Genomic DNA, 27,364 nt, shown 5'->3' with positions numbered 1-27,364 from the left:
AGGAGGATTGCTTCGATGCAGCGCGTGTACGATTCGCTTCGTCGTCGAATGCATGTCGAGGACATCTTCAAGTTCATCGCCGCGAACGTGAACCACACCCCACCCCCCTTCTCGTTCGTCAGTGTCGGCCTTCAGAGGAGCTCGCGAGATGTGAACTACCTCGCCTGGTGTACAGGAGGTCGTGGGTTCGATCCCGACCCTGACGCCTGCTGCTGTATTTGGAGTTTGCGTCTCTCTATCTCATCATCATCATCACGGTGGCTAGGAGATGTTAACTACCTCGCCTGGTATGGAGGAGGTCGTAGGTTCTATCCCGACCGTGACGCCTGTTGCTGCTGTATATTTGGAGTTTGTGGTGTCTCTCTCTCATCATCATCACGGTGGCTAGGAGATGTTAACTACCTAGCCTGGTGTACAGAAGGTCGTGGGTTCGACCCCACCCGGACGACGCCTGCTGTATTTGGAGTCTGCGCCTCTCTATCTCATCATCATCATCGTCATGGTGGCTAGGAGATGTTAACTACCTCGCCTGGTGTACAGGAGGTCGTGGGTTCGATCCCGACCTTGACGCCTGCTGCTGTATTTGGAGTTTGCGTCTCTCTATCTCATCAATCATCATCATCACGGTGGCTAGGAGATGTTAACTACCCCGGCTGGTGTACAGGAGGTCGTGGGTTCGACCCCACCCGGACGACGCCTGCTGTATTTGGAGTCTGCGCCTCTCTATCTCATCATCATGGTGGCTAGGAGATGTTAACTACCTCGCCTGGTGTACAGGAGGTCGTGGGTTCGATCCCGACCTTGACGCCTGCTGCTGTATTTGGAGTTTGCGTCTCTCTATCTCATCATCATCATCATGGTGGCTAGGAGATGCTAACTACCTCGCCTGGTGTACAGGAGGTCGTGGGTTCGATCCCGACCCTGACGCCTGCTGCTGTATATTTGGAGTTTGCGGTGTCTCTCTCTCATCATCATCATCATAGTGGCTAGGAGATGTTAACTACCTCGCCTGGTGTACAGGAGGTCGTGGGTTCGATCCCGACCTTGACGCCTGCTGCTGTATTTGGAGTTTGCGTCTCTCTATCTCATCATCATCATCATGGTGGCTAGGAGATGTTAACTACCTCGCCTGGTGTACAGGAGGTCGTGGGTTCGATCCCGACCCTGACGCCTGCTGCTGTATATTTGGAGTTTGCGGTGTCTCTCTCTCATCATCATCATAGTGGCTAGGAGATGTTAACTACCTCGCTTGGTCTACAGGAGGTCGTGGGTTCGATCCCGACCCTGACGCCTGCTGCTGTATATCTGGAGTTTGCGTGTCTCTCTCCCCGTGGTCGCGTGGATATCTTTCACCCGGGGTCCTCCGGTTTTTCCTCCGTATTTAGAATCGTCGTTTAAGAGTGTTTGGCCGCTATACATTTCCGCGAGATAAGCCACTTCGTTGAGTGATCATTTGTGATAGGGTGGTCGCTTCTGACAAAGAGCTGTGTTGCTCAGGTGGGGGAGGTGGGGGGGGGGTCTTACCTGGTAAAATAAAACCTAGCTAAGTTTAGCTCATCGCACTTTTCTCCAACAGCCTGTATAGGTACATGTGGGGGGTTGGATGGGGGTGGAATCTTTGCCTTTAACTTATTTTGGGTAGGTGCACAATGAGTGGACAAACGGTTGACAGCCAGCGCCGGAGGGATTCGCTCGGTTACCCAGGAAGGCCTCGTCGAGTCTCAAGACTTGGTAATAAGGAGAGGGCCCTACCGAGTGTTCCCGGCAGGGGCGGGGAGTGATGCTGCTGCTGCTGCTTCTGCTGCTGCTGCTTCTGCTGCTGCTGCTTCTGCTGCTGCTGCTTCTGCTGCTGCTGCTTCTGCTGCTGCTGCTTCTGCTGCTGCTGCTTCTGCTGCTTCTGCTGCTGCTTCTGCTTCTGCTGCTGCTGCTGCTTCTGCTGCTGCTGCTGCTGCTTCTGCTGCTGCTGCTTTTGCTGCTTCTGCTGCTGCTGCTTCTGCTGCTGCTGCTTCTGCTGCTGCTGCTGCTTCTGCTGCTTCTGCTGCTGCTTCTGCTGCTTCTGCTGCTGCTGCTTCTGCTGCTTCTGCTGCTGCTGCTTTTGCTGCTTCTGCTGCTGCTGCTTCTGCTGCTGCTGCTTCTGCTGCTTCTGCTGCTTCTGCTGCTGCTTCTGCTGCTGCTTCTGCTGCTGCTGCTTCTGCTGCTGCTTCTGCTGCTGCTTCTGCTGCTGCTGCTTCTGCTGCTGCTGCTTCTGCTGCTGCTGCTTCTGCTGCTGCTTCTGCTGCTTCTGCTGCTTATTTTTCTGCTTCTGTTTCTGCTGCCGCTGCTTCTTCTGCTGCTGCTTCTGCTGTTGCCGCTTCTGCTTCTTCTACTGCTTCTGCTGCTGCTGCTTCTTCTACTGCTTCTGCTGCTGCTTCTGCTGCTTCTGCTGCTGCTGCTTCTGCTGCTGCTTCTGCTGCTGCTTCTGCTGCCACTGCCGCTTCTGACGCTTCTTCTGCTGCTTCTGCTGCTTCTGCTGCTGCTTCTGCTGCTGCTTCTGCTGCTACTTCTGCTGCTGCTTCTGCTGCTGCTGCTTTTGCTGCTTCTGCTGCTGCTACCTCTGCTTCTGCTGCTACTACTGCTTCTTCTTTTGCTGCTTCTGCTGCTTCTTCTGCTTCTCCTGCTGCTTCTGCTGCTGCTGCTGATCCTATTACTTTGTGTAATCCCAATAGGGCGGTACTAGTGGTGTTTCTTAAACTTGTTTGGCCTGCGGACCACTCAGCCGATGCAAATATTTCCCCGAACCACCCAGCCTCCGCCCAAGCCCTGCTGACAAAAACGCAAAAAATTATCTCTCTACATACCACTCATACAAAATGGTTCTTATTACCGAAACATACAAAAATTACGTAACTAATAAGTTTTTTTTAGGTGTGGGGGCAAAGGGTGGGGGGGGGGATATTTTAATTAAAAAATTACTTTGTAAATTACATATCATGAGCAAAATATGAATTCACTTCCGGAACAAAATGCGTGAGAAAGAAACTTCGTCATTATTGTCCGGATCAACCTGCGTTTGTATGACGGCCACCTGTAAGATCGCCAAGGGGCCTTCGATTGGTGCCGTAGACCGCGATTTGCTGCAGAGTAACCTGCAGTGCCACTTTTCAGCGTTTTGGTCGACGCCGGTTACATTGCGTGGTTGTTTTGTTGTGGTGGTGGTGGTTGTTGTTGTTGTTTTTAGCTCTGGAAATTAAGCGGGAAAGCTGGTGGCACGATTTTTTTACCCCCTCCCCCCTCCTCTCTCGTCACACGGCGTCACAAAAAGTCAGACCCCCCCCCCCCTCAAATATGACGTCACAAAGCACTGCCCCCCACCAAAATATAAAACATGCTTCAAATCGCTTTAAACTATTGTCACATTGTAGTGCGTATTTAATGTGGCGCTGCACTCTGATGTTGTAGAGGAAAACATTTCTTAAATAGTATTTTAATTAAGTAGAACGTGTTGTCTATATTTATTTAAAGTTGCGCATTTTGATGTGACGTCACATTTCTCAAACCCACCCCCCCCCAGGTGCGTGACGTCATTTATGGACGGCCCCACACACAGATAGACGCCCGAGTCGGGAATCCAACCTCGGCCCCTTCCTGCTGCGAGACACGAGTGTCAGCACCGTGACACAATCTGTCTGGTGGATTGGGGTGGTGGGTGGGGGGGTAGGAACCAACTCACTTAATTCTACCAATAAAACGTGTTATTAAATTATAAACACAACCTTTGCACTGTAACGAAGGTACTTTGGAAATCTAATCATAGCGACAGTATATCCGATATATCGTGGGACCACTTTGCCAGCATCAAAGTATGAAAAAAACTAGAATAGGTTTCACCCTTTCTGGCAATAAAATAGGTGTTAAGATTTTGATTTAAAGCTTTCGTGACTGCAGGGATTCATATTTTTGGTTCTTTCGGTAAAGTCACGTAGAAGGGAAACAATAAAATAATAAAAATATAAAACAAAAAAATAATAAAAATATAAAACAATAAAATTCTCACGCCGTTTCGACTGCAACACAAGCAATCATCATCAGGTGTGAAAACCACAACAATAATTTTTTTTAAAAAGTGACTGCTTGTGTTGCAGTCGAAACGTCGTGAGAATTGTATTGTTTTATATTTTTATTATTATTTTATTGTTTCCCTTCTACGTGACTTTACCGAAAGAACCAAGAATACGTGTTAAGATGTACATATTGGAGTTAGCTGATGATGAGGCTGCGTACGGTGCAAAAGAAGTTCAACACAGATGCAAGCCCAGCCTCAAACTGGCCCAGCCAGTTGCCACTTACGTGACGGAAGTCGATAATCAACCATGAATGGACCACGTTAATAACTGGCTTGGGAACACGTAAGTGGCAAATTGGGTGTTACCGTGTGGGAGTCTGATTTCACTCATCAATTTGGACCCCAGCCTCCACGCTGCTAGCTGGGTCGTCCATAAATGACGTCACGCACTTGGGGGGGGGGGGTTAGACATTTGTGACGATGTGTGACGAGGGCGGGGGGGGTTGAGAAATATGACGTCACATCAAAATGCACAACTTTAAATAAATATAGAATTGTTATAACAACACTAATTGTTATAACAACACTCCTACAACATCAGAGTGCAGCGCCACATTAAAGACGCACTACAATGACAATAGTTTAAAGCGATTTGAAGCATGTTTTATCTTCAAAATGGAAATATCATTTTATATTAAGGGGGGGGGCTGAGCTTTGTGACGTCATATTCGAGGGGGGGTCTGACTTTTTGTGACGCCGTGTGACGACGGGGTTGGGTGGAGGGGATCAAAAATAGTAAAAAAAATTGCGTGACGTCATTTATGGACGACCCCAACCGCCTCCACTCTCATCAGTTGCGGCTGGGCCAGCTACCGAGGCAGGAACTGCGAGATGCAGCGTTTGCACAGAGCAGTGGTTCTCAATCGGGGGTACGCAGTGCCACCTGGAGGGGGGTGGGTGGGGTGGTAGGTGTCAATATGCCAGGGGGTTGCGTGACGTGATTTATCGATGCGTGAAGTTAAATATTCGACGTGAGAGTCGTTGGTGAACAATCGTGTTGTATGAATGAGCCAATATATACTTTATATTTTATTAAAAAAAAAAGCTACGGTCAAATTTTAATCCACGCGGTAACCTCGATCGACATGAAATACCTCTCTAAACGCACCGATCGTGAACAATGCGGGCTTCCAAGGGTAACTTGAGCTCGAACAAACTATGTCAGAGCGTCCGCTTATTTCGTCTTTTTTTTATTCGCTTGCAGTTACGAGCTTAGGACACGTCACAAAATGGACAATTGGTTAACATTGTTGTCGTTCGTTATTCATAGCTTTACTTCCCGGAATCATGTTGGGTCAGGGCAAGGGGATGGAGCTCGGGTGAAACACGATTCAACAAAGTGGGAGGGGGTAACAGCAGTAGCCAACCAAGGTTGAGAATAACCACCGCTCTACAACTACCGTTCACCGAACTACTCGGATCCCGACAACATTATCGAGCGGCATTTGTGTAAGCAAGCAAACCCTTGACCGGCTTCGACCTTTACTGGGGATCATCATCAAGAGTCAGGCTCGTTAAACACGTGCCTGCTGCTGAATTAGCCCGATGTCATTGGCGGGAAGCTTTACATCTATACTGTTGGGCCCCTCCTGTGGACCATGTTTGTGGATACTTAAGGCACTTCTGCCTCGACCGGTTTACTCCCACAGCCACGGCCAACTTCAGGATGCACGCGGAGCGTCCGTCGATTGCTGCCGTCGTTTTTATTCGCTTGCGGCAGTCACCAAGAGCTCGTAAGGACACCTCACAAAATGGCCGACAGAATGTGTTAAAGCTATTGATGTTCGTTATTCATGCATTTATTTCTCAGAGCAACGTTGGGTCAGGCAATTGGGGGTGGGGGGTGGGGGGGTTACTATAAAATTTCACGAGGGGGGAGCGCGCGGGGGGGGGGGGGGAGGGAGATCACAGCAGAAGCACAAAAAAAATGTTGATAACAACTGTTGGTCTCGAGGTGGGCTCACGATGAACACAATAGCAGCGGGGCCCGCTGGATCCTTGGTATAGCCGTCGCGGGCCCTCGCACGCGAGAGGGCGCTGTATGACACAGCGAGGACACGTGGGCCCCCTGACACGGGGGTTACGTCACAAACCCCACCCCCGCCGTCACAGGCCCTCGCACGCGAGAGGGCGCTGTTTGACACAGCGAGGACACGTGGGCCCCCTGACACGGGGGTTACGTCACAAACCCCACCCGCGCCGTCGAGGGCTCTCGCACGCGAGAGGGCGCTGTATGACACAGCGAGGACACGTGGGCCCCCTGACACGTGGGTTACGTCACAATCCCCACCCCCGCCCCTCTCGCTGTGAGTCACGAAGGGGCCTCGGTCGCCTTTCCCCCAAACCCCGCACCTCCGATGAGCACGGTTGGCTACGTACGGTCGTGGTAGCGAAATAAGTTCAACGCACACACGTACACACTCACCACCTCGCCACCACTGCTTCGCGTTACTTAGATATGCAAAGCATCACCTCTACTGCATCCGGCCTTACCCACGCCCCCGTCACCCCCCTCGTCTGTCACGGTGCCGGCCTTCATAGGAGCTCGCGACCTGCACCTGCCACAACAGTCTGGTCAGGCTATACGGGGGATATTTGTCTTTGTTTGCGTGTCTATGTGCGTGTGTGTGTTTTTTTGCGTGTGTGTATTTGCATGTGCGTATGTATCTGCGTCCGATTCCCGCTCACGGCCAACATCAGTGACGATTACCTGGACCGATCCTGTGCCTCCCCTAGGTCGACTCAGCCTCCCCTAGGTCGACTCAACTCAAAAACATTTCCATTAGGGAGACAAAGGCGGTTGGGCGTGGTGATGGCCACCCCACCTCCTTGTGTGCCGCTCTGGCCTGCATAGGTCATCGCTAAGAGCACTTGCCCCAAGAGTCTGTTAAGGCTATACGGGGGGATCTTTGCCTTTGTTTGTGTATCTATGTGTGTGAGTGTGTATCTGCGTGCGTGCATCGATGTGTGTATCTGTGCGTGTGTGTATATGCACGTGTGCAACTATGTGTGTGTATCTATGCGTCTGTGTGTATATCTGCGTGCGTGAATCCACGCGTGCATCTGCGTGTGTGCATCTATGTGTGTGTGTGTGTCCACGTGTGCGAAGCGTGTGCGCGCGAACACGCTAGTCCTTCTGCATCGTGCCACCAATGCAGCCGACGAATCCGTTGATGATCTGCACAAGGCAGAGCACAAGCTCTGCCGCGCCAACCGCCAGCAGGATGGAGAAGGTGATGATGTTCCACTCAACAGCGTGCGGGGGTTTATCGCAGTAATCCCACAGGGTGGTGTTCGTCAAGTAGTCGCCCCTTCGAAACACAGACACAGGAGCCCCCAGGGTTAGGGTTTGGAGCATTTCGGTTGCTATAAATGAGCATCCGCATGATGGTGAGCCGCTTCGATGGGCTATCATCACGCGTGGCATGGTTCGCAACTGAAAAAGAGGTACATACAGCTCAGTGGGCCTTACCTGGTAAAATAAACAAAACGATTTAAAGCTTTCATGACTGCAAGGATTCATCTTCTTTGGTTCTTTCGGTAAAGTCACGTAGAATGAGAATAAAATAATAAATTGATAAAATAAAATAACACAATAATGTTCTCACGACGTTTCGGCCACAACACAAGCGGCCTTCATCAGGTGAAGGGGACGAGGCTGTCTGGAGGACAGCGCAATTTATTATTTTATTCTCATTCTACGTGACTTTACCGAAAGAACCAAAGAAGATAAACAAAACGGTTTGTATTGTTTAATGTATATATAGTTTAGCGGTGGGCTGACGAATCGGGCTCGCGAGTAGCACAATGAATGAGCCGTTGGTTGGTGGGGTGGTTGAGCGGACGAAGGAGCGGAAAGCGTAAATGATAAAGGTGCTGCCCCGCATCTGCTTTGTTGGCAGCGCCGCCGGAAGAGGCCTCGACTCGAGGACAGCAACGATAACGAGCGTGGGGGCAGGGGGGGGGGGGTAGCAGGAGGGGGGGGGGAGCCCCACCCTTTGGTGGCCAAAGCTCCATTTAGTTCCATTTAGTTCCATTTATCAGGTATAGCCCTGTGAGCCATTCGGCTCTTGAATCGGGTGCAACTGCAACAAACTAAAAACATGAACAAGAAAACATCTTAAAGTGACTTTGTGTGACTGTGCAAAACAGAAAATCCAGGAAAAAAAACATCAAAATATTCCTGAAAAAGCACCGTACACCAACGCTGTGTGCAAAAATCCCAGTGGGATGCAAGTCAAACAACAACAACCACAAGACAACTAAGATTAAGGCCCCCTTGTCGACCATCGTGAGATATGTTTTCAGCAATGGTGTAAACAGAGCGAAACACTTATTTAAAACGGAGCGCCTCTACAGCGTTAAATGTTCGAGAGCTGTCGCTGCTGCTGATGATGATGATGATCAGGGTTCGGCAAGCCAAAAACAAACAAACAGGAAGAAACATTTTTTTCCCGAATTTTGATAAAAACAAACAAAACCCAAATCAATATTTAAAGAACCGCGCAATGCACGTGGTTGAAAACGAGACGGTGGTGGTCCTTAATAGACAACGTCACGAAGCAACAGGGGCGGAGCCAGGGGGGTGACAGGGTAGACAATTGTCACCCCCGAAAAAAAATAAAAAAATCGAAAATCTGAAACATTCTGCGTATAAGTGTACGACACTCGGTCTGGCGGACTCCGTGCAACTGCATTGTCAGAGTGTGTCGCCAACCGATGGCGTCTAGTTCAACAGCCTGACTCTCTAACCATTCTTGAAGTTAACATTTGTTGAATGTCACCCCGGGCTGGAAATCCTGGCTCCGCCCCCTGCGAAGCAACAGTCCTTAAAGAGCCACATGTTGCCGAGCCCTGATGATGATCATCATCATCATGATCGTCATTACGTGGTACGAGATTTGTAAAGTGGAAATCGCGCTCGCTCTGAAGAGAGGAGCTAGCGTCAGCAAGCGACCTTACGTTTTGTTGCTTCCTTCGAACGGGTAGATCCATTCATTGTTAACTTCGCACAACGGTCCCGTGAAGAGACCAAGGGCCGAGATGACGATGCAGTACGCCGCTCCCACCCCGCTCAGCGCCGCAAACACAGTGGAGAGCAGCATCTGGGATGGGACAGAAAAGCCAGGACAATTCACACGAGACGGAGCGATCAGGATCGGTATCGGATCCACCGTGGGCATCGCAGGTGCCGCGAGGGGGGTGTGACCGTGTCTGGGTCGCGGGCCTTAGGCCAGCAGTGGAGCAGCTCGTATTTAGAGAGAGAGAGAGGGAGAAAGACAGAGAGTATTGAATGCCATTTGTCACCAGGGTTTGGAGAGGGGGCTGGGTGGTCGTCCGTGGGAATGTTTGCCGAGCGGTCCGCGAGCCGAGAAGGTCCAAGAAGCACCGCTATAGTACGAAAAATAAAACCTTGGGGATGTGGTTTTCGGAGAGTCGTTCCGACTCTACTCCTCACCCATCAACCGTCAACCGGAACAGCACCGGCGGGCGGGGGGGGGTGGGGCAATGACCAATGCGGCCACCCGATGCCACAAATGGCACCATCAAAGATGCGGCGGCCCTGCGGGTAGCGGGTCCACGGAATCCCAAAAGCCATCGAGCCACATCGGAAACACTCCGCCGCTGATACTGGAATTTTGTAGCTGGTCGCCCCAAGCTATTTTTTGTTCGATTTCTCATGGGACGCGAGTAGCTTTGCTGCGCCAATTTCTACGCCCCTTTATTCAATTGCTTCTGTCGTTTTGGCGGTTTTCTGGGTCACCGCTGCATCGCCGGCAAGTGCATTGTCCTTGCACTGTTCGACTTTTTGGCGAATTTTGAACAAAAATAATAACGATCCTTGTCGGTAAAACTCGCCAAGAGACCTACTGCGCGTTGGAATAACTGACAAGGCGATGTGCAGGCGTCACTGCTGCCACTGCGGAGATACCGCGACGCTCTCGCGGATCAGAATCGGAATCTCTCTTCAGCCCGCAGGAGGAGGAATCCGATAAGCTATGAAGCTCTTTGTCACAGATGACCAGTAGCGGGCGGATGACCACGACGGCAGCCCTCCGGGTTGCTTCTCGTTCATCTAAACCAGGGGTCACCAAACTACGGCCCGCGGGCCGGACACGGCCCGCGACGTCAGTCCATCGGGCCCGCCGACGGTACTTGAATTTGGTTGATAAAACGTATGGAACACGAGACGTTGTGATACAATTTAAATTTAAATATTATGTTTGGAATACCGGGAGATCTTCACGCGTGCGGAGACCTCCTGACTGCTATGTGCCTTAAATTTACTACTTTAAATTTTAAATGATTGTCTCAAGATTTTCTTGTTTATTGTAATGTTTGCTTATTTCACGCCATCCCAAGTCCTTCCCCGGCTCGTGGTAGCTCCGCCTACGCTCTGACGTTACCGTGGTTTCCATGGCAACGTCATGGCAACACGTTACCATGGTTTCCATGGCAATGTCATGGCAACACGTTACCATGGTTTCCATGGCAACACACACAAACACGCATCTCTCCCGCCCCCAGATTTTCCGGCTGGTCAACACAGGTCTGACGCTCCAGAAATATTTACTTCTTTTTGCCTGTCATCCATTTTATAGGTATGTAACAAGGATTTATTTGTTTGACAGTGATAGGTAAGTGAACTACAAGTGTGATTAGAGGTCATAAAGTAACAAACATAGAATAACAATGCCATAGAAGCCTCGTGTTATTACGATAATATTATCCCCAGCTCAGAAAAATTCCCTGATCAAGGTGTTAATCGAGCTGGTCTCTAGGCTGTTTATTTAGGCCCGACCTATTTATATATTTTGTAAACCTTATTATGTGATATATTCTATTACCAAAGGTACCTATAAACTTTATGTGTACCTTTGGTGAGCCGTAGCTTCACCAGTGACCCCTGAATCCTCTGCTTTTCTTGTGTTTCAATAGGAAACAAATCAATGTATTTTTCATTTTCAGATCCCGTTTTCTTCACCCGTCATTATGGCTACTAAGTAAAGAAAAGTGAACGCCGACTGTCGCGTTTTCAATGAAGAATGTGGAGTAAAGTACTTCTTCGTGGAAACAAAGGCTAAGAAAGCTAGTTGTGTAATATGCAGCGAAAGTGTTGCCGTTTTGAAAGAGTACAATCTTCGGCGTGACTATGAAACAAAGCATGTATCAACATATTCAAAGTTTTCTGGAAAGTAACGCTCTGAGAAATATGAGTCCATGAAACGTGGTTTAGAAACTCAAATAAATCTTGATTTAAAGCTTTCGTGACTGCAGTAATTCATATTCTCAGCTCTTTCGGTAAAGTCACGTTGAAGGGAAACAATAAAATAATAAAATATATATAAAACAATTAAAATTCTCACGACCGTTTGTGTTATGGTCGAAACGTCGTGAGAATTTTTATTGTTTTATATATATTTTATTATCTTATTGTTTCCCTTCAACGTGACTTTACCGAAAGAGCTAAGAATATCAAATAAATCTCTTCACGAGAAAGTTTGCTGAAAATGAATCTGTCACTCGTGCAAGTTACAAAATAGTGCATGGGATGGCATAACGAGGAAAACCGTTTACTGATGGCAACTTTATCAAAGAGTTTATGATGGAAGCAGCAAATGACTTGTGTCCTGAGAGAGCCGATTTGTTTGGAAGTATCAGCCTTTCGGCAAGTTCAGTTGTGCGGAGAACAGAAGAACTTGGAGAGAACATAGCGCTACAGATACGCGAGAAAGCTAGGAACTTGTTGTGGTATTCTCTGGCGCCGGATGAATCTACTGATCTCTCGAGTACGTCACAACTTCTCGTGTTCATTCGTGGTGTCCATTTGCACTTTCAGATAACGGAAGAGTTGGCATCCGTCTGCGGCATGCATGGAACAACAACTGGGAAAGACATTTTTATGGAAGTGCAAAAAACTTTGCAAGACTATAACCTTCGGTGGAATCAGCTTCGAGGTGTTACAGTTGATGGAGGAAAAAAACACGGCTGGAGTGAGGAAGGGTCTGGTGGGGAAGATCAGGACTCAGTTGGAAGATTTGCAAATTCCGGGCGCTCTGTTCATACATTGCATCATACATCAGCAAGCACTCTGTGGGAAAGACTTAGATATTTCTTGTGCACTGAAACCAGTCGTTCCTGCTGTGAACTTCATTCGGGGACATGCACTCAATCACCGTCAGTTCCAGGCTTTTCTTGAAGAAATGGATTCTGATTTCTGTGACTTGCCTTATCACACAGCAGTGAGGTGGCTCAGCTGCGGTAAAGTCCTGTTTCGTTTTTACAAGCTCCGAAACTAAATAGATGTTTTGCTCACTGAAAAAGATAGAGCTGATCCACAGATGTCAAATCCTACCTGGCTGTCAAAGTTGTCATTTTTGGTCGACATCACATCCCACATGAATGAACTGAACATGAAACTTCAGGGAAAGGATAACCTCGTCTGTGATCTCTACAGAATCATCAAAGGATTTCGGAGAAAGCTGTCATTGTTTGAAGAAGCACAACTGGAAGGAGAAAACTTCTCTCATTTTCACTGTTTCAAAGAGTTTTGCGCGACAATCGCTAAAGATGTCAACCTCGATTTTCCGAAAAAGATTATTCGTGACTTGAAGAAGCATTTTTTGAAGAGATTTTCAGATCTTGACAGAATTGAGAGTGACATTCTTCTGTTCCAGAATCCGTTTGATTGTAACCTTGATGATGTGCCAGTTGAAGTACAGTTGGAGCTCATTGATTTGCAAGCAAATGACTTGTTGAAAGAGAAGCACAGAGAAGAAAAACTTGTTGAATTTTACCGCTGCTTACCTGATGTTGAGTTTCCGAAACTGAAGAAATTTGCCGCTGGTATGGCATCAGTGTTTGGAACAACTTATGTCTGTGAGCAAACATTTTCACAAATGAAGTATGTGAAGTCAACACATCGAACGAGATTGACTGATGAACATTTGAAAGCAATTCTCTTGATTGGATGCAGAAAATTCCAAACCAAACATTGATGATATCTTGAAAGCCAAACGTCAGTTTCACAAATCTCACTAACCTTTTTTGCTACTTAGTTTGTGAGATTCGGATGTGACTATCTTTTTGCTAACGTCGCCTTCTTTGATAACTTTTTAGTAAATAAATAAGGTTGGTTGTCTTTGTTTTTTGTGCATTGCACGCCACTCACCCATGATTAACATGGAATGCTAAACTTAGTTTTTCGTCTTTTTGCCCCGAGCTTTCGTTCTGGCTTGCAAGTATTGAACAGATTGATTATGCGGCCCGCGCTCGTCATTCTTGCAGTTATCCGGCCCACAGTGAAAAAAGTTTGGTGACCCCTGATCTAAACGAACGAAATTTCGCTCGCGCAGAAATTACATTCCGCTCGTTGAAAAGTGCCCCGCGATTTGCCAACTTGGGTGCACGCGGATTTTCGCTCCCAAATTTTCGCTCCCAAATCGAACCGGCGGTCGTAAGTCGAGGGGGATACCTGCCTTGGGCTTTGTGTGTTGCAAACGCACCATGCCCTGGACATGCAAATAGCCATCGCGTGTGGTTACTGGGCGTATTCAGCCACACAGCCAACTATCAACTTGATTAAGATCGACAATCATTAACTAGCTCATGGTCCACCCTAAACCGCATCCACTGCACAAACCGTGTTAGCAGCAGCAGCAGCAGCAGATGCGGATGATGCCTCATGCACAGATACTACAAAATAAATCTAAGAAAAATAATAACAATCGCTAGAAATATTGAAATAATTGAGAAAGAACCCATGCCAACGTTCGCTTGACGTTCGCGTCCACGTTTTACCGAGAGGCTGAACAGCGATCGCGGATTGTTGCCGGGGTGGTGGGGTTGGGTCGGCGTCGTTTACACATGCACTTGCACCACGCTCTTATCAGCTGCGCCGAGATACACAATCATTAACCCTGGGAGCCAGATGGTGCCAACGTGACGCGAGCAAATTATGCACCGAATTTGCGTTTGCAATGGGCGTGGTAAGGGGTGTCGATGGGAGTGATCGACACCCGCGATCGGCAGGTTCGATTCTTTGCTCTGAACAACGCCTTTGCATTTGTGGATGTGTAGGCTTTGACTTTAACATAGCCATTTCTGTGACCAGTCACAAGCTAATCACTCAGCTATTTCAATGCTAAATTCTCTTGTTTGATTTGTACTAGGTGCCTCTGTGTGTAGGCTTTTACTTTAACATAGCTATTTCTATGACCAGTCACAAGCTAATCCCTCAGTTATTTCAATGCTAAATTATCCTGTTTGATTTATACTAGGTGCCTCTGTGGATGTGTAGGCCTTTACTTTAACATCTATTTCTGTGACCAGTCACAAGCTAATCCCTTAGCTATTTCAATGCTAAATTACTAGTTGCCTCTGTAGATGTGTAGGTTTTGACTTTAACATAGCCATTTCCGTGACCAGTCACAAGCTAATCCCTCAGCTATTTGATATGTAAACCCCTTTGTCAAGGCGCCTCACTTCTCCCAACCAGCTTAAAAGTCGCTACGAATCTTAACATCGTTCACTGAAGCTCTGTCGTCCCGACAGTTCTGTACCTTTCACCTGAAGACGGCTGCTTGCGTTGTGGCCGAAACGTCGTGAGAATTTTATTGTGTTATTTTATTCTCATTATACGTGACTTTACCGAAAGAACCAAAGAAGAAAAAACGCCTTTGCATTATAATAATAATCATTCAGTCGCTGCACACGTGACTGATTACATTTCCACGTGATAAACCACGTCGCCTAGCTATCATTTGCGGCCAGGTCGCTTCTAAAAAAATGAACTGTGTAGCTCAACATGGCCCTACCTGGTGAAATAAAAATCAACATCTTCTTTGGTTCTTTCGGTAAAGTCACGAAGAATGAGAATAAAATAATAAATAAAATAAAATAACACAATAAAATCATTGAAGCTCTGTCGTCCCGACAGGTCTGTTCCTTTCACCTGAAGAAGGCCACTTGTGTTGTGGCCGAAACGTCGTGAGAATTTTATTTTTATTTTATTTATTATTTTATTCTCACTCTACGTGACTTTACCGAAAGAACCAAAGAAGATGAATCATTGCAGTCACGAAAGCTTTTAATCGAAATAAAAAAAATCAACAGTTTAGTTTCGAAAAGAAGGGGGCTCGGGAGAAATGAGAGAGTTCTCATAGCGCCGAGCGAGTGTAGCTAAGGAAGAGGCTGGCTGCTGTTTGACAGAGGGTCATAATGTCACTCATACACTCGCTCAACAACCCACCTGCATCATCATCGCACTAAATCACTCAATCACTCACCCTCAGCATTCATGCATCCACTCACCCACCCGCTCACTCTTGAATTTACTCACCCACTCACTCGCCCACTCATGAATTCACTCACTCACTCACCCACTCACCCATCCACTCACTCATGAATTTACTCACCCACTCATGAATTAACTCACTCACTCACCCACCCACCCACTCACTCACCCACCCACTCACTCACTCACCCACCCACCCACTCACCCACTCCCCCACTCCCCCACTCACTCAATCATGAGTGCCTTTGGTATTGGTGCTAATCATTCTCAAGAGCGCAGGGCGATCATCGCTAAGTAAGGTGCCGCCGTGTTTCAAAGAGGGCCATAGTTTTACTCATCCACTCACTCATCCACTCGCTCACTCACTCGCCAACCCACCTGGACCATTATCTCACTCAATCACTCAGCCACTCACTCACGTAACCACCTATCCACTCACCTGCAGCACTCATTCATTCACTCATCCACTCACTCATCCATCCACTCACTCACTCACCCACCCTCACACGTGGTATGGGCGCTATTGTTTCCATAGCGCTTGGCGATCATCGCTAAGGAAGGCGGTAGCTGTGTTGTACAGAAGGGTATAGTGTTACTCAATCACCCACCTAGGAACCGTCCATAAATGACGTCTAGCAATTTTTGACCCCCCACCCCCATCGTCACACTGCGTCACAAAAAGTCAGACCCCCCCTCAAATATGACGTCACAAAGCTCTGCCCCCCACCCCCCAAAAAAATAAAACATGCTTCAAATCGCCTTAAACTATTGTTATTGTAGTGCGTGTTTAATGTGGCGCTGCACTCTGATGTTGTAGGAGAAAACATTATTCGAAACATCTATTTAATTAAGTAGAACGTGTTGTCTATATTTATTTAGAGTTGCGCATTTTGATGTGACGTCACATTTCTCAAACACCCCCCCCCCCTCGTCACACATCGTCACAAATGTCTGACCACCCCCCTCCCCCCCAGGTGCGTGACGTCATTTATGGACGGCTCACCCACTCACTCATCAACTCACTCACTCACCTACCCACCTGCGCCATTCTCTTACTCAATCACTCAACCACCAATCCACTCACCCTCATCACTTATTCACCCACGCACCCTTACACTCGTGAATTCACTCACCCACCTACTCACTCCCCCACTCACTCAACCATGAATTCACGTGGTATGGGCGCTATCGTTCCTATAGCGCAGGGCGATCATGGCTAAGGCCAGACACGGCCTGGGGTGGTTTAACAAAGGGGGCGGGGCGATGTCGTTGCTACTGCTGCTCCTGCTGCTGTGTGATCCCAATTGAGTAATTTTCAGGGAATGTTTCAGCATTGGGATGTTTTGGTCACTTACAGTTACGTGTTTTTGTTTCTTGTTGTGAGAGGAAACCGGAAGAATAAAAAAAACGGAAGAAGCCCTTGAAGAACAGGGGGAGAGAGAGCGGAAACATTTCACGTGGAAAGGTGCCCGAGATTTGAATCGAACCCTGGGCTCGCGCGTGTGTGTGTAGCGGTTAGCGTCTACGAACCCGGCATTAACCGAGGTTCGATTCCCGCCCACGGCCAACACCGGTGACGATTATTTTAACCGGTCCTGGGCCTCCCCTAGGTCGACTCGGCCTCAAATGAGTACCCGGTGCGGTGTGTCGTAAACATCGCCAATGGGGAGACAAAAGCGGTCGGGCGTGGTGCTGGACACCCATCCCACTCGTGTACCGTTCCGGCCTTCATAGGCGCTGCTCGCTAACAGCACTTGCCCCAACCAGTCTGTTAAGGCTACACGGGGGGTCCCTTTTGAAGATCCCCAATTAAGTAACTTCCGTTGCCCAAATTAGAAAAATAATACCGCAAACTTCTCAAACACTCCAGCACAGCAACATTGCCACGTCTGTGAAACTATCGCAAACCTGCGTCTTCCAAGACAGCGGCGCCTTCCTAGGCGATCACGTCCCCGTGCCACACAGGGGCAGCTGCCGCCGGGGGCGCCCCTAGGCTAGACCACAAAAGTCTGGGGGTGGTCTCACACCAGACTTTAAGACTACCCCGGCCTGCGTGTTGTTAGAAACTGCGGCAATGATCATCCCACGCTGTGAGGGCGATAGCCCCCCCCCCGAGAGATCGCGTGCACGTGGCTATTGGAGACTGTCGTTACATCACGTCACGTGCGATTTGATTGTTTCGCGTTTTCCCCTTTCCCGGCTGGGGGGCTCACCCCACATCGGTTGTTGCAGCAGCAGCCGTGGCCTCCAGCACGCTTGGCCCAGGCGGATCCCGGGCCCACCTGGGGAGGAAGAGAGCCAAGTGGTTAGAGAGGATCAAAGGGATGGAGAGAGCGAGAGCGAGAGCGAGCGAGCGAGCACAACGCAGCCCTGCAATTTCAGAATCAGACGACAGGGACTCCTGTACTTACGAACGTGTTGGGTTCAAGAGGTGTGTTCGTAAGTCGATTTGTTCGTAGGTGCAAACTTTACTCCCGTCGATTCCAAACGTGTTGCACGGCGTGCACACTAAACACGGGGAATGGCTTTAGAAATGTTGTATAATCTCCTGTAGACGTAGATGCCACTGGTTCTTCGTGTTAAATAGATTTGATGCCACTGGTTCTTCACGTTCTGTAGACGTAGATGCCACTGGTTCTTCGTGTTCTGCAGATTTGATGCCACCACCGAAATGTCTTGCGCAGCGGTTGGACTTACGGCTATCGGTGCGAATGGGCAAACTGGGCATACGGACGGGTTTGAAAGTTCGTAAGTCGATTGTTCGTAAGTAGAGTATTCCCTGCATTTATTTATACTGCAGGAGGAATCCGATGAGCTATGTAGCTCTTTATTAACAGTACAAAACATGATAGTAGTGCGAAGCACTATAGTGCGAAGCACTACTATCGTGTTTGCCACCGTGATGATGATGAGAGAGAGAGAGACACGCAAACGGCAAATATACAGCAGCAGGCGTCAGGGTCGGGATCGAACCCACGACCTCCTGTATACCGGGCGAGGAAGATGACATCGCATCCACCGCGGTACCCCCTTAGACAAATAAAATATAAAAGTTCAAATTACATCCTCCATTTCCATGTCGCGTCACCGCTGCCAAGAAGGGGCTTCACCAAAAGAAATCCCGGATTTTTACCCCCCCCCCCACCCCCAATGCATTGAGATTATTAAGATGTTGTGAATGTTCGTTTTGCCGCTATAGAATTTCCACGTGACGACGAGCCAACTTCGTCGACCTATCAATTCGTGATGGCACAGTGTCGCTTTAAACAGCGCCAGTGGGACCTTGAACCTGGTGAAATTGATGAGAAAAATTGGTTTTTGTCTTGTTTCTACGCGATGTCTGCTTTGCGTGGCCCCGGTGGGAATCCCGTCGCAAACAATATCTGTGATACTCTTTGTTTTTTTACGTAGGTAAAAAAGGTAGATAAAAAAAAATCTAAATAAAATAAATTAAAATGAAAAAAAACTAAATTAAAACAAATCACGACGTTTCGATTTAATTTAGTTGTTTTCATTTTTTTTTTTTACCTACGTGACTTTACCGACAAAAAAACAAAGAGTATGGATCCTTGCAGTCACGAAAACTTCAAATCTAGAAATATCTGCGATATGTCTCAGTCTGTGTGTGTGTGTGGGGGGGAATTCCCCCACACACACACACACATTGGGGGGGGGGGGGGGGGGTGGGATGGGTGGGGGGCATTGTTAGCGTTATCTCGCTCAAAAGAACGCGATAACGGAGGGCTGGAGCTGGTCGGGGGACAATAAAACGACGCCCTTACTACTGCACACGTTGAGCAGCCTTTGAACTACTACTACCACCACCACCACCACTACCACCACCACCGTCACTACTGGACGGTGACGTCGGCAACACAATTGGCCAACTCGCCCACGACTGAGGCCACGTCACCTTTCGCACCGTGCACCGGCCGTGCCGAAATCGGCGGACGAAGCAGTATTAACCAGGGCGGCCCCCGGTGAGAGAGGAAAAAAAACGAACCGCGTGCGGTAAATCGCGCTTTCGGCCCGCACGGGCCGCGTCGCCTACTATCGAGCGTGACCCCCTGTAAAAAAACTATAAAACAAATCGAACACGGACGATGGCAAAGTAGCCCCCCCCCCCCCCCCACTTTCTGTCGTCCACACAGAGCCTCTCGTCTCTGCCACTGAAGAGCCCGCTACTGCGGTCCGCACAGACCACCGCCAGCACCACCACCACCAACACCGTCAGCTATGCACGTGCGACATTAATAATCATGATGATGATGATGCTAATTTGGAAGGCGCGCAGTTTTCACTCGCACGGAAGCTGCGGCGCTTGAGGAGCGGATCCCAGCTCAGAGGTGCGCTCAAGTAAAAGTCGAATTAAATTAAAAAAAAATTAGTTTGATAAAGCGCTTCAAATTGGGTAGATAATAATTCGCTTCGAATTTTTTTTTGGTGGGGGGGGGGGGGTGGCGGCGGCGTTCCAGGTGGAGGTTTAGGAGTAGCCAACATTGGCCCGAAACGTCGCCTACGATGTATTTATTATCATCTTCGTTGGTTCTTTCGGAAAAGTCACGAATATATATATAAAAAATCTAATTAAATTTAAAATCAAAGCAAAAATCCCACGACGTTTCGATCGCAACACAAGCGATGAAAACGGCTTGTGTTGCGATCGAAACGTCGTCGTTTTTTTTGCTATTATTTTACTTTTATATGAAATTTTATTTTATTTTTATTTTCTACCTACGTGACTTTACCGACATAACTAAAGAGTATGACACATTTATACTTAAGCGATCTAACTCCCCCCCCCCCCCCAAAAAAAAAAAAACTCCGTTATCATTAATCAGTGGGCTTTACCTGGTAAAATAAACAATATATTTGTGTAGCTTAACATATTTCTATATTAACGATACAAACTACCCTGTGAAGACAAAATTAAAAAAAACGGAAAAAAATCGATTCTTCAATCGATTCGTAGCCCTGAGTCACGCCGATTCTTCTCATCACTGTGTGGCTAAGTCTTGAGCAGTGTTTCATTTCGTATCGGCTCCGTCTCCGTTGACAAAGCCGCTGAGGTTTAGTCACAGGCTCAGGGGCTTGAGGCGCACAGCGGCTTCCATAGACACGCGGGCGAGCGAGCGAGTGAGTTAGCGCATCAGTCATGGCACGGCTCGGTTAGAAACATTCAGGCTGTTAGAACAGGGAGAGAACGTACAAACTCCACTTACTCACGCTGCAGACCAGGGAAAGATCATACAAACTCCACTCACTCACTGTGTAGAACAGAGGGAAATCATACACACTCCACTCACTCTGCAGAACAGGGGGAGATCACACAAACTCCACTCACTCACTCTGTAGAACAGGGAGAGATCACGCAAACTCCACTTACTCACTCTGTAGACCAGGGGGAGATCATACAAACTCCACTCACTCTCTGTGTAGAACAGGGGGAGATAATACAAACTCCACTTACTCACTCTGTAGAACTGCGAGAGATCATTCAAACTCCACTCACTCAATCTGCAGAACAGGGGGAGATCATACAAACTCCACTCACTCTGTATAATAGTGGGAGATCATACAAACTCCACTCACTCACTCTGTAGAACAGAGGGAAATCATACACACTCCACTCACTCTGCAGAACAGGGGGAGATCATACAAACTCCACTCACTCACTGTGTAGAACAGGGGGAGATCATACAAACTCCACTTACTCACTCTGTAGAACAGGGGGAGATCATACAAACTCCACTTACTCACTCTGTAGACCAGGGGGAGATTACAAAAACTCCACTTACTCACTCTGCAGAACAGGGGGAGATCATACAAACTCCACTCACTCTCTGTGTAGAACAGGGGGAGATAATACAAACTCCACTTACTCACTCTGTAGAACTGCGAGAGATCATTCAAACTCCACTCACTCACTCTGCAGAACATGGGGAGATCATACAAACTCCACTCACTCTGTATAACAGTGGGAGATCATACAAACTCCACTCACTCACTCTGTAGAACAGAGGGAAATCATACACACTCCACTCACTCTGTAGAACAGGGAGAGATCATACAAACTCCACTCACTCACTCTGCAAAACAGGGGGAGATCATACAAACTCCACTCACTCGCTCTGTAGGACAGGGGGAGATCATGCAAACTCCACTCACTCACTCTGTAGGACAGGGGGAGATCATACAAACTCCACTCACTCTGCAGAACAGGGGGAGATCATACAAACTCCACTCACTCACTCTGTATAACAGTGGGAGATCATACAAACTCCACTCACTCTGTAGGACAGGGGGAGATCATACAAACTCCACTCACTCACTCTGCAGAACAGGGGAAGATCATACAAACTCCACTCACTCACTCTGTGGGACAGGGGAAGATCATACAAACTCCACTCACTCTGTAGGACAGGGGGAGATCATACAAACTCCACTCACTCACTCTGTATAACAGTGTGAGATCATACAAACTCCACTCACTCTGTAGGACAGGGGGAGATCATACAAACTCCACTCACTCTGCAGAACAGGGGAAGATCATACAAACTCCACTCACTCTGTGGGACAGGGGAAGATCATACAAACTCCACTCACTCTGCAGAACAGGGGGAGATCATTAAAACTCCACTCACTCACTCTGTAGAACAGGGAGAGATCACACAAACTCCACTCACTCACTCTGTAGAACAGGGAGAGATCACACAAACTCCACTTACTCACTCTGTAGACCAGGGGGAGATCACACAAACTCCACTTACTCACTCTGCAGAACAGGGGGAGATCATACAAACTCCACTCACTCTCTGTGTAGAACAGGGGGAGATAATACAAACTCCACTTACTCACTCTGTAGAACTGCGAGAGATCATTCAAACTCCACTCACTCACTCTGCAGAACAGGGGGAGATCATACAAACTCCACTCACTCTGTATAACAGTGGGAGATCATACAAACTCCACTCACTCACTCTGTAGAACAGAGTGAAATCATACACACTCCACTCACTCTGTAGAACAGGGAGAGATCATACAAACTCCACTCACTCACTGCAAAACAGGGGGAGATCATACAAACTCCACTCACTCGCTCTGTAGGACAGTGGGAGATCATACAAACTCCACTCACTCACTCTGTAGGACAGGGGGAGATCATACAAACTCCACTCACTCACTCTGTAGGACAGGGGAGATCATACAAACTCCACTCACTCACTCTGTAGGACAGGGGGAGATCATACAAACTCCACTCACTCTGCAGAACAGGGGAAGATCACACAAACTCCACTCACTCACTCTGCAGAACAGGGGGAGAACGTACAAACTCCACTCACTCACTCTGCAGAACAGGGACAGATCATGCAAACTCCACTCACTCTCTCTGCAGAACAGGGGGAGATCATACAAACTCCACTCACTCACTCTGCAGAACAGGGGGAGATCATACAAACTCCACTCACTCACTGTGTAGAACAGGAGGAGAACGTACAAACTCCACTCACTCACTCTGCAGAACAGGGGGAGATCATACAAACTCCACTCACTCACTCTGCAGAACAGGGGGAGATCATACAAACTCCACTCACTCACTGTAGAACAGGGGGAGATCATACAAACTCCACTCACTCACTGTGTAGAACAGGGAGAGATCATAAAACTCTACCCACTCACTACCACTCTGTAGAACAGGGCGGGGGGGGGGGTCATACAAACTCCAAATACACAGCAGGCGTCAGGGTCGGGATCCAACGCACGCCCTCCTGCATACCAGGCGAGGTAGTTAACATATCGCCACCGTTGCGTTAATTACGTTTAAAAATAATATACATTTGTGTATTATTGAATGTAGTAATAATCAACTATTAAGTATAGTTAATCAAATAAAATTAACTATTTATTTTTTATTTTACCAAGTATGGCCCACCAAGATATTTAGCTCTTTTTCAGAAGTTGGCCTGGCCACAAATGATAGGTCTCAACGAAGTGGCTTATCATCATCATCATCACGTGGACATTTATAGCAGAAGCCAAATACTCTAAACGCGTGGTGATGTTGATTCTAAATTTGTAAAGAAAACCACCGGAGGACCCGGAGAAAAATCCACGCGACCACGGACAGAAAGAGAGAGAGAGAGACACGCAAACTCCAAATAAACAGCAGCAGGCATCGGGGTCGGGATCGAACCCCACGACCTCCTGCATACCAGGCGAGGTAGTTAACAATCTCACCACGGGGAGAGGCAGAGAAACACGCAAACTCCAAATTTTCAGCAGCCGGCATCGGGGTCGAGATCGAACCCCACGACCTCCTGTATAGCAGGCGAGGTAGTTAACAATCTCACCACGGGGAGAGGCAGAGAGACACGCAAATTCAAAAGATACAGCAGCAGGCGTCAGGGTCGAGATCGAATCCACGGCCTCCTGTATAGCAGGCGAGGTAGTTAACAATCTCACCACGGGGAGAGGCAGAGAGACACGCAAACTCCAAATATACAGCAGGCGTCAGGGTCAAGATCGAATCCACGACCTCCTATATAGCAGGCGAGGTAGTTAACATCTCACCACGGGGAGAGGCAGAGAGACACCGCAAACTCCAAATATACAGCAGCAGGCATCGGGGTCGAGATCGAACCCCACGACCTCCTGTATAGCAGGCGAGGTAGTTAATCTCACCACGGGGAGAGGCAGAGACACGCAAACTCCAAATATACAGCAGCAGGCATCAGGGTCGGGATCGAACCCACGGCCCTGCTGCTTACGAGTGAAATCATCAACGACACCAAAAGAGAACGCACGTTGCTAAACACGCAACTCACCATGATTCCACCGCCCAAGATGCCTCCCAAGCACCAGACGTACTTGCTGTGATGCAGGCCCCAGAACTCCCAGTTGGGGAAGAACTGAATGACATTGACCACGATGCAAACGAGCGAGAGGATGCTCAGGGAATGGCCTATAACAGCGGAGCACTTTCCCGTGCACATCTTTGCGAATCCGTGCGAGGAGACGGACAGCAGCGAGAGACAACGAGAGACAGAGAGAGAGAGAGATACGTACAAAGTAAAAGTACGCCCCGAGAAGGCAGGAAATCAACTTGTGCTCTGACGCACAAAACGGACAAGAGACGAGTTACAGGGCAGGTAGATCGCACACGCTGTGTTTCGCCCGGATGGCAGATAACACGACTATATATACAGAGAGAGATATGTACATGCGTGTGTGTATCTCTCCCTGTGTGTGCGCGCGTGTGTGTGTACCTGCCTGCCATTAAGGCCATCGAGTCATAAGGATTGCGCAAGAGAGTGCGCTCATGGGTTTGTTTAGACAGCGAGGTCTGCGCAAACTTCGACCCGCGCGGCAAATCCGAGATAAGGGGATCGGTCGCGAATATTTGCATCAGTTCGAGGGGGCTGCCTGCCCATCCGAGTCCAACGAAGTCGCTTGACGTCAGGAATGGTAAACCCGAACATTTATTTATCTTGGGGAAATCCGATGGGCTATGAGTGTCCAGCAGGGGCACGAGGTCAAACAAGTTACAACGAGAGACAATACCGACAGGGAGTGCAAATGATAGGAAAGGTGAGCAAATCACAATTTTTGTTTACGAAAGAATAATGATTTTTTTTATTTTTTTGATTTTACCAGGTAAGGCCCACTGAGCTATATAGTTATTTTTTTTCAGAAGCGACCTGTCCATCGCAAATGATCGCTCAACGAAAGTGGCTCATCGTACCACTCATCCGTGGTCGCGCGGATTTATCTCCGGGCCATTCTGGGGTTTAACCACCTCCACATTTAGAAACAACGTCACGCGTTTAGAGCATTTGGCTGCGATACATTTACCACACCATGATCGAGCCACAACTTCGTTGAGCAATCACTTGTGGCCTGGTCACTTAAAAAAAAAACACGGGATAGCTCAGTTGGCCTGACCTGGTAGAACGACATTAATGGTATGACAAAATAAGAAAAAAATTTCGATTTGAAGCTTTCGTGACTGCAAGGATTAATCTTCTTTGGTTCTTTCGGTAACGTCACGTAGAATGAGAATAAAATAATAAAATAACACAATAAAATTCTCACGACGTTTCGGCCACAAAGCAAGCGTCTTGCAAGCGTCTTGCGTTGTGGCTGAAACGTCGTGTGAATTTTATTGTGTTATTTTATCATTTTATTCTCATTCTACGTGACTTTACCGAAAGAACCAATGAAGAAAAATAAGAATAGGTTTTACCCTTTTAGGATACGAAACAGGAGGCGTTCGGATGCTCAAACGCCAAACAATTTTTTTTTTAAAGGAATGAAGTCTGCATTAACCACAGCTACTTGTGGTGAACACTTGTGGTGAACACAAGCACTGTGCGTGGTTAACGCAGACATGATTCCTTGCAAAATGTTTCTATTTGGTGTTTGAACATCTCAACATGAACACCTGTTTTATTTCGCCAGAAAGGGTGAAAACATCTTCTTAAATTTTTCATGCTTTGATATTGGCCAAAAAGGTCGCGTGATAAAAAAATAATAAGCGTCGTTTTCGTTCCATTTTTTTTGCGTGTGTGTCATTCGCTTACCTGCCCTATACTTTTCACTGCTGTCGGTTATTTTTTCTTTGTGTGGCTCTGTTCGTCGTTGCAAATTTAGTGTCACCAAAACGCCAAATTGACGGCCTCTACATTTCCCATTCATCCGTTCAAGGCATCGGCTCCACAGCGAATGGTTCAACGAGTGGCCACGTACGGTGGCGAAAGAAGTTCATACTCTTAGGTTCTATTGGGTAAAGTCACGTAGGTGAAAATAAAATATTTCACCTACGTTACTTTACCCAATAGAACCAAAGAGTATGGATCCTAGCAGTCACGAAAGCTTTAAATCTAGAAAGAAGTTCACCCTAACTACCTCAACGTTGTTACGAGTGGCGTGCGGTGAGGTCAATGGCTGGGGAAGGCACTGGCTTGTGTCAGAGCCAGATGCACACACTGAGGGGGGCGTGGTCTCACGGAGGCGGCGTGTCCTCACTGAGGGGGGCGTGTTAGACACGTCCCCCCTCAGTGAGGCAGATGTGATAGCTGCCTCCCCTGGTGCTCTTTCATTGCAGTTTCATGACGAGACCAGCGAGCCTAAATATCTTTATACACATACGTGCAATAAGTTACCTGGAGTATGGAAGGCGAGGACATGAAATGAAGGGGTCTACAAACATTACATTGGTGACATACAGAGAGATAGTAGCAGGCACGCGCCTATTGCCCGTGCTCCATACGGTTACTGAGGGGTTGCGCAATCAGAGGGGAGGCTGAGCTCGTCGCTGCCTCACCTCACCCGTCTCATCCGGTATTTGCTACGGAGCTCCGAAAATTTGGCGATTTTGACGATTAAAAAAATGATTGGAATCGTACAGAAATGTCATTTATAACACAGATCAGTGGAAAAATCTTAATATTTCATTTTTTTTACTTTTCGTAACAGCTATTTCCATTGGAGTATGATAGGTGAGGCTCTGCCTCCCCTGGCCGCACGTCCCCCGGTTGTCACGAGTGAGCTCAACGAGACGCCCGCGGTTAACACTGTGTCCGTCACCACCACACATACACACACAAACACGCGCGCGCCCTCTGCAGGCCAAAAGTAGCAGTTCCACAGAGCCGGGACTAAACCCTCTTCCCTCCCGTCGAGTCACCATCGATTGACCCACTGACATCTTCTCACTCTCTTTTTTTTACGATCAGAGGAAACAAGACGATGCTCGGTGTAGTCGGCACTTTGCTCCGTTCATCATTTCGTTTTTTTAATGCTTTGCTTTATGTAACCCCCCCCCCCCCTTTTAAATGAAAGACCCACATTTTTTTCTTTTTTCTTTCCCCTTCCCTCTCTCTCTCTCTCCCCCTCTCTGCCTCTCCTCTCTCTCTACCCCCTCTCCGCCCCCCTTCTCTCTCTGCCCCCTCTCTTCCTACTCCATT

The 27,364-nt window shown here is 48.0% G+C and overlaps 1 protein-coding gene across 1 annotated transcript; it reads right to left on the bottom strand.

Annotated features, from left to right (window-relative positions):
* Positions 1-5,139: 5,139 nt before the first annotated feature.
* LOC116956149 (transmembrane 4 L6 family member 5-like) lies at positions 5,140-24,610 on the bottom strand. Its single transcript, XM_032977628.2, has 4 exons — positions 24,224-24,610; positions 17,612-17,680; positions 9,065-9,207; positions 5,140-7,413 (listed from the first exon to the last, which is right to left on the bottom strand). The coding sequence occupies exons 1-4, from the start codon at positions 24,389-24,391 to the stop codon at positions 7,230-7,232; spliced, it is 564 nt and encodes a 187-aa protein (XP_032833519.1). The 5' UTR covers positions 24,392-24,610; the 3' UTR covers positions 5,140-7,229.
* Positions 24,611-27,364: the final 2,754 nt, after the last annotated feature.

Source organism: Petromyzon marinus, chromosome 63, assembly GCF_048934315.1.
Source record: "Petromyzon marinus isolate PM22_M1 ecotype Great Lakes invasive population chromosome 63, UKy_Petmar_22M1.pri1.0, whole genome shotgun sequence".
NCBI classification, from domain to species: Eukaryota; Metazoa; Chordata; class Hyperoartia; order Petromyzontiformes; family Petromyzontidae; genus Petromyzon; species Petromyzon marinus.
The sequence above is the reverse complement of the archived record's forward strand: the minus strand, read 5'-3'. Positions and strand labels throughout refer to the sequence as shown.

Excerpts from the sequence above, each read along its gene's own strand:
- LOC116956149 (XM_032977628.2), bottom strand. The coding sequence starts at position 24,391 with ATGTGCACGGGAAAGTGCTCCGCTGTTATAGGCCATTCCCTGAGCATC. Across the intron at positions 17,681-24,223 it reads TCTTGGGCGGTGGAATCATG|GTGGGCCCGGGATCCGCCTG; the intron begins GTGAGTTGCGTG and ends CTTCCTCCCCAG. Across the intron at positions 7,414-9,064 it reads TTCGAAGGAAGCAACAAAAC|GGGCGACTACTTGACGAACA; the intron begins GTAAGGTCGCTT and ends TGTGTTTCGAAG.